Below are 15,629 nucleotides of genomic sequence, written 5' to 3' on the forward strand. Positions count from 1 at the left end.
TCTGAACCTTAGAGAACCAGAACTTGTTTCACACTTGTGAGAGCAATAGAAGTAGATCAACCTCAGAGAGTAGCTAGCAGAACTACTAGGAAGGTTTGCCGTCTTTAAAATACTAGGGGATCAAGGGAGCTTTATATGCACACTGAGTGAGGGAAATTTCAAAACATGGATTTTGACAAAGCCCAAATAGTATTCCCTCACGTTGGTTAATTGCTATAATAAGTTTTGGTAGCAGATACCCAACATACCCTTTTCTGTCACATTGTCTTTAGATTTTGATGCAACATTCTCTATGACATTGCTTTCAGACAGTCCTTTAGGATCATTGCTCACATTTGACTTTTCCAGTTTTGTTTCCCGATCTGTAATGTCCATCACAAGGCTTACTCTTTCTTCTGGCTGAAATCTATTGATACTTCTGTACTCCCTTACTTTTGCACACAGTTTCTCATTCATTAGACTGGTCTCAAAAAAACCAGTAGACAATTCACTTATAGTGAGATCACCAACATAGGATTCTTTATCCGATTCATCAGACTCATTAGATTCATCAAATTCGTGATGGTACACTTTTAATTCTTCTTTGATCATGGAGTAGTCAGAGGGGTGGACAGGTGTGTCAGGCTTCCATAGATAGCAATTATCCTTAGATCTAAATCCCTTTATGACTTCCTCATTTGCTTCATTAGTGATGATGCACTCATCTTTGGTGAACCTAGCATTAAATCCTTCATCACACAATTGACTGATGCTTATAAGGTTTGCTGCCAGTCCTTGTACAAGTGGAACATTGTTTAGATTAGGTATACCCACCCCTTCTGTCTTCCCAACACCTTTGACTTCTCTTATATCTCCATAACCCAGAGTTAAATAGTTATTTCCTTCCAATTTGAGATCTACTAGAGAGTTCATCCTCCCGGTCATATGATTTGAACAACCACTATCAAGGTACCAATCTTCTTTTGCTAGCATCTTTAGAGAAGTGTGTGTTATTAGAGCAACATTTTTAGCTATCCCAGATTGTTTCCTGTTACAAGTATCATGATCAAGTTTGACTTGTTGAGTTTGGTCTGGATATCCAAATAGTCTGAAACAGAATGGTTTTATGTGACCAAATCTTCCACAGTGATGACACCTCCATTTCTGGAACCTTTTCTTTGAGTGCCTCCTTCTTATGTTTCCTTGATGTTGTGACATTTGGATTGACATCTGGTTAGTCACACACGTCTTGGATTCTATCCTCCTGAGTCCAGAGATTAATTCCTCTTTAGCCACAAATCCCACTCCAGACATGTCTCTTGATCTTTGTCCAGATTCCAGAATTTCTTCTAGAGTATCAGATCCATTGTTCAGCATTTTGAATGACTTGGTCATTTGATCATATTTGTGGTTCAATATGCTTACTTCACTACTGAGGGAGTCTATGGTTGCAAGATGTTTAATCTTCTCAGTTTCTAGTTCTCTTATGACCACCTCTTGCTTCTCCACTTGTTTGCAAACTTCAGCATTCTCCCTACACAACTTCTTGTACGAGGCAGCTAGTTCATCAAAGGTTAGCTCATCATCACTGGAATCATCATCAGATTCATAGATTCTTGTTGAAACTGTGACATGCTTTGCAGTTTCTTTTTCTGAATCTGAGTCTTCGTCAGACCAAGTAATAGTCAGTCCTTTCTTTTGATCCTTGTGGTAGGTAGGACATTCAGCTCTAATGTGTCCGAATCCTTCACATCCATGACATTGAACCCCTTTCCCTAGATAGGGCTTCTCCTCAGCTTTGAACCTTTTGCTTGAGTCATATGTCTGACTGATGTCATAGGAAATGTTCTTGACATTGGGTTTGGACTACTGATCAACTCTTTTAATAAGTCTGTTGAATTGTTTTCCAAGCATGGCTATGGCGTCTGATAAATTCTCATCACTTACACCATTGCTTTCTTTTGAATTATCACCTATGTTGGTGACAAACGCAATGCTTTTGTTCTTCTTTTCAACAGGCTCATAGATGCTTGACTCAAAGGTTTGGAGAGAACCAAGAAGTTCGTCCAGCTTCATGTTGCTGATGTCTTGAGCTTCCTCTATGGCAGTTACCTTCATATCAAATCGCTTAGGCAGTGATCTGAGGATCTTCCTTACCAGTTTTTCTTCAGTCATTTTCTCACCTAAGGCTGCTGAGTTGTTTGAAATCTTGCGGACATTCATGTAAATTTCATAAATGGTTTCATCCTCTTTCATCTCGAGATTTTCAAACTTAGTGGTAAGTATTTGAAGTCTCGACATCTTTACCTTGGACGTGCCTTCATGTGCTGTTTTGAGAATATCCCAAGCTTCTTTAGCCAGCTCACAGTGTTATACAAGTCTGAAGATGTTCTTGTCAATACCATTGAACAGTGCACTAAGGGCCTTGATATTGCCCAACGCTAACTCTTCTTCAGATTTGCTCCATTGAGTTTCAGGAATTCGAACAGTGGTTCCATCTTCCATAATTTTCTCAGGATGTTTCCATCCACTTTCAACAGCTCTCCAGGCCTTGTTGTCCACTGACTTAATGACTTCTATCGTACGAGGTTTTCAGTAGTCATAGTTAGATCCATCCAGGATAGGTGGTCTGTTTCTTAACACTAACAGTTCCTTCTCCATAGTACCAGAATTTTGTTATCCCTAGATCTCACCCAGATGTAAACAGGCAGGGTTCCTGCTCTGATGCCAATTGAAAATTCTAGTAACACACGCTCGATGTCAAACTGGATGTTATGACATCAACAATAGTACAGCATAGACAGTAATAACAAAACAACATAAAACAGTAAAGAACACACAGAATTGTTTACCCAGTTCGATTCAAACAACCTACTCTGGGGGCTACCAAGCCAGGGATGAAGTTCACTATCAGTAGTATCAATTCAAAGCTAAACTCCCCCGTTTACAACTTCTCACTTAATCATTACCCAATGACCCTTCTACCTAGGTTCTACCTAGATATGGAATATCTCCATTCCACTCCCCCTCAATCACAACAGTGATTACACATAAACAATAAACAATTATAGATAGAAGACACTCTTCAAAAACATACCTTGATCTGCTTAAAAGCTTCAATAAAGAGACACACACTCGTGCTTAAAATCTTAGAGTGACATAACAAAAACACAAATTAATTCCAACGCAATCATCAAAGATAATAGCGTGGATCACACGAGACAGTTACAGAACAACCGTTCTTCACAATATAAAATCTTCTGCCTGCGTTCCAAATTAGGATTGTAGTCCTTTTTATATGCAGTCTTGGCCCTTGGGCTTTTTAAGAAACACATTAGGGTTAACAAAGTTAACCTAATTCACACGCCAACTGCCTGTTACACAATGTGTTGTCAGTAGGATCTTCTGAACGAAATTTGCAGCACTCAATAAAAAGTTTCCTAAACAGATAAAAGGGATAAATCAGGAAACACAATTAATAAACAATAACAGCTCCTGCTGTCACACATGGATGTCATGACATCGATCATGACATTCACTACAAAACCTGTATTAGCTCCACACATATATGCAACCTGCATATATAAAATCAACCAGGTATGTTTTACCAATAATGCAGCCAACATGCAAACACCTTCAAAGGGGAGATTGTTAATCTCAGGAGGAGACATATTCACACACTCTGATTATATGCTTATGCTATAACTGTGTAATTGTCTTTGTTCATCTGATATTCTGGATACAGATTCATATCAATTATATATGTTTTTGTCATCATCAAAAAGGGGGAGATTGTTAGAACAAGAATTGTTCTGATCAGTATTCCGTGTTTGATGATAACATTATATATGAATTTTGTATAAGATAATGTGGTACTCTAATCCTTTGCATTTTCCATTTCAGAAAATATATAAAGAGTATGCACAAATCACCGCTCAGAAGCACTGACTCAGAAGGTTCTGGATGGCTACATTAGAACATGCTCTAGCAAGACATCAAAAGATGGTCAAGCAAAATTAGAACATGAACTGTAAAGCATCAGAAGAACATGAAGTCAGAAGCAGAAGCTTTGAAGCTCTGAATGGTATCACGCTTAAAGATCTTCAAAGTCAGAAGACAAGAAGATGCTTTGCACCAAGTTGTTGACTCTGAAATTCAAACGTTGTTTATCTACAAATCTGAGTCCAGAAGAAAGTTCAAGATGAAAGGCTGAAGAAATTACAAGATACTATATGCAGGTCGAGGGAAGGTGTTAGGCACCCTCAACCCTTTCCTAAGGTTTGCATTTTAAGATCAAGGTTTATGGCTAAAATAAAGAAAGATGACAGAAAGTTAATAGGGTTAAAGGCAAAGTTTGAACCTGATTAGAGTTTTGAGAAAGGGGACTCGCCTTGTTGCCAAGTTCCTACGTACCTCCTTATGGAGGGTCAGAGTCTACGTAGTTCGGGGCAGGGTTGTACGCCTTAGAATTTGATATGAAGTGGTTTGAAGGTATTTTGAGTTACCTTATCGTAGTTTTGAGTTTTGTGGTTTGCAAGGCATTTTGAGTTGCCTGATCGAAGTGATGAAAATCCGTAGCTTGAAGGAGTGTTTTAAGATTTGGGCGAACAACCCTGATTTTAGTTTGTTCTATTAATCACGATAACTAATAGATTTAATCACCATAATTAACAGATTGATAAAGAATTACTGGCAATTCTAATCGATTGATTCGATTATCACTTTTAGTAAATGGATGTATTTTAATTATTTAATTTCATCGTTACCCCTCATAATCAATAGCTTTGATTAAAAATAATAACGAATTTTTAAGGAGGAAATGCTAATCATCGTAACCAATAGATTTAGTTAAAACCATTTAGCAAAATAAGTTTACTTGAATTTTAATTAATTAAATGGTCGATTATTACCCATCGCGACCAATAGATTTAGTCGAAATGGATAATAAATTAAATCTTAATACTTTGGCCAAATGGCCAGTGGAATTGGGCAAACCCTAATGCCTTGGTAACGATCTTCTAGGATTTTGTGATTTTTATAATTAAAGTTAATTAAATCAATTAAGTCGAATAATCCAAATAATCGAATAATTGGGAAAAATCCTAACCCTAGTCATTAACTAATCCTAATTTTATATCTTAATCCTAATTAAAATAAAGTAACTAAACTAAACACAATTAATTTAATCTAAATAATTAAAATAAAAAAATCTATAAAGAAACCTGGCTTTGGCTGCATGTAGCATCTCCATGAGGGTCACCTCCAATCCATGGTGCGTTGGATCGGATGTTATGGAGATCTGATGGTCCTGGGACGAGGATGTATCGTATGTCACCATGAGCCAGCACTCGTAGGATCTGCAAACAACCCAAGCATACAAGCTACTAAAAAATAACACGTCGAGGGTAGGGTTCAAACCCAGGCCCTCACGCATGTCACAAGCATACATTCGCCAACTGCGCTGTATTGGTTTAGTGATATTATCATGAAACGACATAAATATAATGGAAATCACGTTAAGGAAATTTAAACCAAACCCAATTCGCGCCCAGGATCTTTCTTCTTCCTCGCTGGATTTCAGAAATTAGACAAACCTTTACCCACGGTTTTTGCACGTTGCCATAGGTCTGCAAATGTCAAATTCGTCACACGATGCACACAAATCCCAATTAGTCATTCAGATGCATCAAATCATATCTCCTGAGCATGAAAACGCAAACGATTCAGACTAATTTGGTCTCCAATTGACAACCCCTAAATCAGAGCTTAAGAACCCTAGCAATGGTGATTTCCTCAACCTGCAGCAAAAATTCAATTGAGTGGCCCAAATAGCTTGCAAACAATGTTAGAAACACAATTATATTTTCAAAAACACTTTAGGATCCCTTCATGAACGAGTACGAATTAAAACATGTTTGACATAAAAAACGTGAACATGGGAACACGTTCCCACGCCTTCTGGTCGATGATGAGGATCGGTTTACATCCAGGAGGCCACGAAGATTCGATTGGAACTCTTTATTTGATCTGAAACAGGTTGCAACTCGATCCACCACTCCTTCATGGTTCACGATTTTTTTGCTCCATGAATAAGGTTTTCTGTCCCAAAAAAACTCCCCCTCAGCTTCTGATTATCTCCAATATATATGTGGGAGGGTTTTAGGTCAACAAATTTGCATAAAATCCCATCAAATCTTGCCCTTTGATGATAGAAAATTTGGCTAAAACTTGATTGAAATTAGCTATAAAATCTTTCCTAATTGAGTCAAATATGAATCATCTTTCTCCATTGTCCCTTGCTGCGAAATTTATTCAAAATTATGGTATTTTGATGACTGGATATGATTGGGAATCAAAGCTAAATCAAATCTCCCATATTTCCTTTATTTATCTTGATTTAAATTATGTTTAAAATGAATAAAAATTTACTAAAATTATAATAAAAATCCAATGGTCGTGGCCTTGAATTTGGAGGTTCTTAGTAACCTTATAATGAAGTTTGGGTCATAACAAGATAGGCCCATTTGCAAAAATATCCATTTTGAACCACTTTTGTTTCACATATTGCCTCCAAAATCGACCAACTTTGACACGGCATATCTCCCTCAATTTTTAGGATATGAGAGAGTTCTATGACTTTTTGGAAACCTCAAGATGTCCTCTACAAGCCCCTTTGGAACATATTTTTCATTTGGAGATTTTATCTTAATGATATGGCCTTTGACAAAAAACTGCTTTTAGTTGACCTTTGAAAAAGACCTATAATCTTTTGTACCATATCTCCCAAATGAAGCATTTCTGGCCTTGGCTTGTGAGAGACAAAGTTGTAGAGGATTCAATTTCCTTCAAAATAGGCTTTGGTTGGGACTTTTTTGATACTCCATGTGAAAGTTATGACCAGTCAAAGTTGAGTTGACTTTTTCCTATAAAAACCCTAATTTGAACCTTTTGAATTTGTTCATTTCTGAGTTTTTATTAATGGATCATGATCAATCTTTGATCAAATGATGGATATAACCTCACATGCTTGATGTTGACCAAGAATCTTGAAGTTTGACTGTACTTCGCCCATAGTTGACTTTTAGGTCAAACTAGTCGACTGTGGTTCATCTGAGCATTTGAATGAGCAATCCTTGGAATTGAAGCTTGACTTTTGACATGGATATGTTTTAAACCCTAATGAGCTATATGAGATCCATTGGAGGCCTTAGAGATTCAAACTCCTTTGATAAAATGCGAACCCTAATTTAGGAGGCCCTCGATTAGGAGAATGTTGCTTGAATAAACCCTTGAACCTTGAACCCTTGAAGATGAAATGAGATGGGCAAATTTTGGGGTATGACAAAATGCACTTCCGAATTTTGTTGTTGTTTGATGAATATGCTTGCAGGTGCTAATTCACGGCTGATGGAGATGATGATTGAAGCCGATCTAAATAAAGAAGATGAAGAATGAATATTCTATAAGATGCTACTCAACTCTAATCACATACATCTTGATAGAGATCAATTGAAGCAATGAGTTATTGCTCGTAACTTGCTCGACAAAGAAGATGAAGAACAAAAAACACTGTAAGATGTTATCCAACATATAATTACATACATCTTTGTAGAACAATGTAATGAACACAAGAGTTGTTACTCATATTGTGTTTTAGTTCTAGAATTCTTCATGTAAATTGTTTAAACATAAGAGTTGTTGCTCAGAATTATGTTAAACCATATGTGCTTAGATTAATTGTGTAATCTTCTTAAGAGAAGCAATCATGTATACACGAATCCTATCAATTGTATGTTGATGGTACCTTGAGAGATCGAGTGAAGATCAGAAGTTCAAGAAGACAATAGCAATGAGTCATTGTGGAAATCCTCTTAGAAGACCGAGTGAAGTTCAAAACTCTAATGGGGTAAATGAACGTTATATCCTTTGAGATCACTGAACGATTCATTTCTTTGTAGTCAGTCACTTGCAGATAGCTTGTGCAGGGGTGTTAGTCACTTGCGGGTAGCTTGTGCATTGTATTGTGAGTCACTGGCGGTTTCCTGTGCAGTGTTAGTCATCGGTAATTTCCCATGCAATTGTAATTAGTTTGGTTATAGTGAATTAAGACCTTGAGTTCAAGGCAAAATCACCTCAGAAGGATGGACTAGACTAGCTTGAGAATTTCTCAAGTGAACCAGGATATATCGAGTGTTGATTGCTTCTGCTTATTATTTTTGGATCATTATTTAGTCAGAAGCTATAATAAGACTCCAGTTTCGAAGAAAGCTTAATGCTTCTGAGAAACACTAAGCTTCTGATAAATCATAATAGAAAGATTCTGATAAACATGAGCTCCTTAAGCTTCCGCGTAAGAAATTAAGGAAAGGGAAAATTATTGAAAACCCAATTCAAACCCCGTCTTTCTTGTGTTTTTCTTCACCTTCAAGAAGATGGTATGAATTTGGAATTACAATGAGAAGTGGAATTTATAGTCAAAGTGGATGCATCCTATTGTCCATTGGATTAACAAGTGTTGAGCATGCAACAATGGTTGCACCCTATTGTCCAATATGAGGTGACTCTTAATGCTACCCAGTCTATGAAGTGATAACACTCTGCATGAGGTGACAAGTGCATGCATGCATAAAAAAACATGACTAGTAAGGGTTCGGCCCGGCCTTGGACGACCAAATACTGGATCGACCGAGAGCGATTCTATTTTATGGTGGCCGAAAGAATAAACCAAAACCATGGTCGACCAAAGGGTACTTACAATGTTGATTTGAGGAAACTGACATGTGGTTTTGGAAAATTTCAAGTGTTTCATTTGCCTTGCTCACATGTTATTGCAGCATACCACTATTGTAACACCCTTCTAAACCCCGCGGAAATTAATAAAACAATTCAGAGTAAAACATGAAAATAAGGGTGCCACAATTCAATTTAAAACAATCTATCATAAATCAATTGTCATGCTTCACTTAGGAACGAATCATCAATTTAACAAAATCATGTTTTTACACAATGGAATATTCATCATACGGATAAGCATAACATCATCTATGCAATATCCCACAAAATTAATACAATAACAACACAATAGAGTAACATCATAGACTCTAAACTAGCGTTCCCCAGTGTTACAATATCAGAGCATGACACCGACGCTATACTTAAACAAACTGGCCTATGAGCTATCCTCACCAAAGCCAAAAGCCGCTACTCGCAAATCTGAAAATGTCAACAGTAAGGGTGAGTCTCATTCAAATTAACAAATGTTATTGAATCATAAATAATAACACATCATAGTTACATCATTCACCCAATTGTTTCATAAACAGACATCCAGACAAGTTTCATCATCACAAAACAATCAACCAACACATCATCAATATTTATAACACTAGAATACATCCAATCATGTTATAAAAGTCATGCATATGAATGCAACTGACACTATGCATGTGGTACCAACATCATCAAATGGGAATAACCCATGACCGATCCAACATCATCAAGATACGGCCCTGCCAGCACAAATTCCACACAATGGGAATCATGCCCTTTACTGATCCAACACATCATCATGAATAAATCATCATCAATGAATATGAATGAATGCAAACATACATGAACATACTTATACCATCGTCAAGTCTAATGAGTAACATCTTCATATACTCATTTCATCATCATCATCGTCGTCATCATCATAATCAAAGTATGTTTATATACATTAGCATCATTCAAATACAATCAATCATCATTATCATCATTAAAGAACATACATGTGTCCATATCAATCATCATCATTAATAAGAAACAACATACATGTATCCACATCATTCCAAACAAAGCAATCATCATCATATAATTCTCAACAAATCATCACATCATAATGTTTTTCAAAACAACATCTTATATTGTCACATTTCATCATATATGTCAACAATACATCATCCATCCAACAAACAAGATATTCACATCATACTCACATCATCACAAAACTATCTCATAAGATTCATCATACCAACAACAAATCATCACATGAATCATGTTTTAAACATAGCTTGTATCGTTACATCTTATCATATATATCCACAACACATCATACATCAAAACAAGCAAATGTTAATAAAATAAATTCAAGATGCTGCTCATTTTATTATTATAACACAAAGAATATTTCGTAAACTTCATCCTGCTCGAGACGGCACTTAAAACAGGCCAACGGTTCGAAAGTTATGCATCTTTAAACTTTTCAAAGATTACTAGCAGCACGCGGCGCCACACATTTTTCGCAGCGCGCAACGAATAGAAAACACACCTTCGCGGCGCAAACAACGGTTCGCGGCGCGAAACGAGAAAAGAACTACGCCTTCGCGGCGCCAACCTACCTTCGCGGCGCCAACTGGAAAAAATCAGAGATCTCAATCGCAATTAACAGCATACGAACCTGAATCCCAATTTCCTCAACCTCGACCAAATCGATTCAAGTTGATCAAACACCACAAAACAGCCACACAACATATATCATACACACATATAACATATATTATGCATCATCAAACATCATACAGCACCAAATTCATGGAATTCATCAAAATAGATAATTATCAACAAGCATTCCCAAAATCCCAACTCTATCATACGACTCAATTGACATGAAATAATATATCTATATCAGTCCTATTACCCATAACTCGATAATAGATATTAATCGGAAGAGTCCCCCCTTACCTTAGCCAAGAATCTGGACTTTTCCTCTTCTTCTCCATCAAACCCGTAAGCCCTTTTCTTCACTTTCAGCAAGAATTCCCAATCTTCAAACTCGCTTATCTCCCTCATCGAGAACCTCCCTGACACGAATTATTATATCAAATCGAAGGAAATTTCGTGTAGAATCCGAATCTTCGAGAATTACCTGATTTGGAGTTACGAGCAGAGAGTTATGGCATGATTTGTGAAGGCTGCCAAAGGGTTGCGAAAATAGCTTTTGCCCATGAGTTCTTCTTCTCTCCCTCTTAGGTTTTCTTCCTCTATTTCTCAATTTCCTCTTATTTTCTTGTTTTATGAAAACATAACATAATTTAGTAATGGGCTCAACACTTAACACCCCCTTTATTACTAAATACCACACTTGGCCCAAAGGTCAATATTCTATAATTCCTTCAATTAACTCAACAAAATATTAAATAATTCCAAATAATAATTTAATTTCTAATCAAATTAAAATTAGAAAATATGGGGTGTTACACTACACATGAACGCTCGTCCAACCTATGCCTTTTTGACATAATCATTTTAACGGATCGGCCATTGAAGCACCGACCATATTATATTATAGGGTTAAATATACAAAAAAAACCCTGTAATATTAGCGAGATTAGGTTTAAGCTCCTGTAAAAGATTTTTTTTTTAAAACCACTCTCATAATTTCTAGATTCCGTGGATATAGCCCCCGTGCAGTCTAGATTCCATTTTTCAGTCTAGATTCCATTTTTTATTGACATGGCAGTCCAGCTGGAATTTTAATTTATTTTATATTTAATTTGAAATACCACGTGGAATTTTAATCAAAATAGTACATTTGGGTCAAAGACCATATGAATTTAATAGACTGCCATGCTGTCCACTTCCCCTCACATTTCTTTTAATTCATAAGTGGATATGGTTGATTGGTATATAAACATTAGTTTTGTTCTTTTATCAAACGATGTGGGACTAAAAGTATAATAGTTGTTGCTATTACTGAAGATACAAAATAGGTAGTTGTCTGCTTCAACTTCTTCACTACACAACAACAACACCTCTATCACTATCAAACCCACTAGTGCATTAGTGATGGTTAAATCTCTGTTGAAGCTCACACAATTTCTTCGCCACTCCCCCTGCTTCACGTAAATCAGAACCGCTTCACAACAACACCAACTCATCGCAGCCAATCGCTCACCGCTCCATCGTACCCACCGCATTCTCGCAACCGATTCAACACCTTTTCGGATCCACTTCTTCCGATTGTCAGCTTATTAATAAATTGAACACACTGAAACACTAAGTGGGCTGGACTTTAAATAAAAATGGGATTAGTCCCAAAACTTAATATTTTAATAATTAAAAAAAATCATTCCTAAAAAATATTAATAAAAATAATTTTAAAAAACGTAAAATAGAATAAATACAAAAAAAGTATTAAAAAAATTAATATAAGAATTTAAAAAATAAATAAATTCCACGTGGCTGTTAAAAATGAAATCAAAAATAATACCACCATCTCTTCCAATAATATCACCACTTCTTGTACATATGCAAACTGAAGAGAGGGAACCAACTTTTTGATCCTCAAAATCTCTGCAACAGAAACGTCACTAATACTGCTACTACAATACTTAATAGAAGTAGTTACATTGGTGTATCAATGGCGGTGAAAAGTACAGAGCAAGAGAAGCTGCAGTGCAGTATGAAGAAGAAGGAGAAGTTGTTGCAACACTAGTTCCACATTAATTTTTGAATAAGTTAATAAAGGTGAAACAAACAAATGATAGTTTTTTTTAACATTTCCGTCCTTGATTTCAATCCACTATGAATTGGAGGCATAAACAAAAGGAGTTTCAACTGAATTTTCTTAAGGATAATCTTCTTGGACAACATCTACTAAAGAATTGTTACCTCTTTCAAATTGCAAATGCTAAAAACAAAAACCTACTTATAACACATTTTACATACTGTTAGATTCACATTGCATAGTCCAAGGTAGAAGGATGAGATCAAGTACACAATTTATTCTACTACACTCACTTTACAATCATTCAGTTGTTGTAAGTTCTAACTAATTTACCAATTCATGTTTAGCCTTCTCCAATGCTGCCATGGCTTCAATTTGCTTTCTGTCTTTCTCTGCAATTTGTTTCCTTGCTGCTTCTGCTTGTCGAACTTTATCTTTTACGGTTACGTCAACCTCTAACATTCTTATTTTTAAATTGTCAAGCTGAGTCTCTACATTCACCGTCTCCAACTCGCAAATTTTCAACTCGTTTCGTTTTTCAATGACCATGGCCTCAAGACGAGCAATTTCTTCGCGAAGCAGATTTCTCTTTTGATTGGATGACCCGAGTAAAGCCTCGGTTTTCATACAATCATCCTTGATGTTAGCCTGTCTAGCTTTCTCCTCCTCCAGGAATTTAATGTGGTCCTCCAACGTAGGCGAGTTTTTCATGGACTCGTCAATTTCAGCCATAGAAGTTGCAAGATTGATGAAGTTCCATACATAGTCAGAAAATCGTTTACACTCAAATCCTAAAAGGTATAACATAGAAAAAGTGGCTTCCGCTGCCTCTCTCATAGATTCATGCTGGTGAAAATCCAAATCCTCTAGATCTTTGAGAAGCCGCTGTTGTGTAAATAACGCGACTTCTCTTTGTCTTCGTGCTTTTAGCTGGCTGTCACTTCCTTGTGATCTGTCGAGGCTCACTACATCTGTTGAAAGTTGGGTAGATTGATTAGGAGTCTTGATAGCAAGGTCGTTGCGTTCACTTTGGCTATTAAGAGTACTTGTTTGTTTAGGAACTTCTATTGGATCGAGCGATGGAAAAATACCTGTAATGATGGGAGACACAAAAAGGATGCGGATAATGCAAAATTGAAGTAGACACAATAGAAACAAATGAAATTAAGGAAATCATACTAACAGCAGAAAAACGGTTTGGGTTGAGGGGATTTCAAATTTTGAGTTGGATGAAAGAAAATAAGACGACCTAACCAACCCGTTGGATAAGAACCTGCAATAAGATCAAGATAATTTCCACATATGAAGATAGTACCTAATGATGCATCAGCAGCCAACATGTCGCTTTGGAATAAACTTTGTCGACAACTGATCCGTGACGGTGTCGTCATACGTGATGATAGAAAAGCTTCAGCCTCAATTGCCGCCCACGAGGCTAAGTTTATTGATTCTGGATCATCCTCGAACTCAATTTCCGGAAAACCAACATATTGTGAACTTGCCTCCTCTATAGATGATTCCCCACTTTTTCCCTCTAGAATCTCAGATCCAGAAACAGGTGAAGGATTCTCAGAACTATCTGTTATTCTCATCCTTTTAGTCGTTAATAACAAATCACTACCATCAGCCAAATCATTAGGCGGGTCGTTAACAGCTGTATCAGTATCAGTTTGGTCTCCCTTGAACAATTCATTGAGAGATCTTTGCTTGCTCTGTCGGATAGGAACAACGCCCGTGTTATTGACGAGTTCATCAATGCTTGCGGTATTGAGTAGTTCATCTTCCCACACACGGAAACCACAAGATCCATGACTCTGTTAGACATCAACAACATCAAAGCTTTCTTAGTTTTTAACCACAATTCTCCGCGATACTAATTAACATCAAATGTTTCAAACATAAAATTATATAAGAAAACAAACATAACAAAACATAACATGATATTATAGTACCTGTTTAATGGGACAAGCAAAATAGGATTTGACCCTACAAGAACCCTCTTCTGTTTCCATCACTTTTCTACAAACTCCAGCTCCACATTCACACGCAGGATACTTAATCAAAGGAGGCTGCAAATCACTCTCATTGATGGGATCATCACACCACTTAACAAAAGTACTACAACGTGCACCCTAGAAAAATACACACACATAAAAACAAAAAAGGTTAAAATAATGATTAAAAATCGAAACTTGAAGATGATAGTAACATTAACATACCCTTTTGATGGGACATAGAAAGTAGTATCTCCCATTGTTTTTATCACTATGAGCCATTTTAACGTCACAGAAACCGTGACCGCAACGGCAGTGTATCTGTTTGGAAGCAGATGAATTGGAATGGGGTTTACTGTTGGTGTTGGTGGAGGATTTGAGGGGACAAACGGAAGCCCAGTGACCTGGTTGGTGACATTTGAAGCAGTTGTTGTTAAGAGGGTTTGAATTAGGAGAGAAACGAGTGGATTTTTCAGGGGTAGTAGGGTGAATTTGAAAAAGGGTTGAAGGGGAATGAAGAGTGGTGATTTGTTGTGGTGGTTCGCACATTTCTCTTTTTCGTTTTGGGCTGTTTGGTTGAAGAGTGGGAGGTGGTGAGTGAGGAAGAAGGGTGGTGGTGGAGAGAGACGTTGGTTTTGATGTTGAGGGTTGAGTGATCATTGTTTGAAGTAGAATAATGCTAGTAACGTTTGTGTCTATTGTAATGCTGCCTCGACCTTTGCGACTTGAGTCAGATTCTCTCTTTGATGAGACTCAGGAACAGTAGTAGTAAGGAGTGGCCACTAAGGACTAAATTCCTGCGTTGCCCCAAAAGCTAAAATTATTTCTTTAAAATTCAGTTTGGAAAAAAAATTATTTGTCCTATTTTTTTTTGGGTGAAATCTAGGGGTGAGGGTTTAGTTAAGTTCCTCACCGATGAACCATTTAAAAAATACTGTTAGATTTGATCAATGCTTCAAATCGATTATAATTAAATTAAAAATATTTGTACAATTTCACACACAATTTTCTTCCCATATAACTAAACATGTAACTTCTCCTTTTATTTTTAATCTCTTGAAACAAAACACAATAATTAATAACATTTTAAAACTATGATACGATGAATATTGAATGTGTTACTTTGATAATAAATTTGTGGAATTCTTGTTGATCATTATATCTGATGA

General features: G+C 36.6%; 1 protein-coding gene across 2 annotated transcripts; it reads right to left on the reverse strand.

The window, feature by feature from the left end:
* Positions 1 to 12,497: 12,497 nt before the first annotated feature.
* On the reverse strand, positions 12,498 to 15,236 carry LOC131612285 (uncharacterized). Of its 2 annotated transcripts, none has more exons than XM_058884089.1 (4): positions 14,686 to 15,236; positions 14,419 to 14,598; positions 13,650 to 14,280; positions 12,498 to 13,557 (listed from the first exon to the last, which is right to left on the reverse strand). In XM_058884089.1, the coding sequence occupies exons 1-4, from the start codon at positions 15,118 to 15,120 to the stop codon at positions 12,791 to 12,793; spliced, it is 2,013 nt and encodes a 670-aa protein (XP_058740072.1). In that variant the 5' UTR covers positions 15,121 to 15,236; the 3' UTR covers positions 12,498 to 12,790. The 2 variants fall into 2 exon arrangements, with proteins under 2 accessions (XP_058740072.1, XP_058740073.1); XM_058884090.1 differs by having other exon boundaries at positions 12,504 to 13,557; positions 13,782 to 14,280; positions 14,686 to 15,234.
* Positions 15,237 to 15,629: the final 393 nt, after the last annotated feature.

Source organism: Vicia villosa, linkage group LG6, assembly GCF_029867415.1.
Source record: "Vicia villosa cultivar HV-30 ecotype Madison, WI linkage group LG6, Vvil1.0, whole genome shotgun sequence".
NCBI classification, from domain to species: domain Eukaryota; kingdom Viridiplantae; phylum Streptophyta; class Magnoliopsida; order Fabales; family Fabaceae; genus Vicia; species Vicia villosa.

What these genes read in the sequence shown, in the direction of transcription:
- LOC131612285 (XM_058884089.1), bottom strand. Translation starts at nt 15,120, where the DNA reads ATGATCACTCAACCCTCAACATCAAAACCAACGTCTCTCTCCACCACC. An exon ending in TTGCTTGTCCCATTAAACAG is followed by an intron (nt 14,281 to 14,418) that starts GTACTATAATAT and finishes GATGTCTAACAG; the next exon opens with AGTCATGGATCTTGTGGTTT. An exon ending in ACCCAAACCGTTTTTCTGCT is followed by an intron (nt 13,558 to 13,649) that starts GTTAGTATGATT and finishes CCATCATTACAG; the next exon opens with GTATTTTTCCATCGCTCGAT.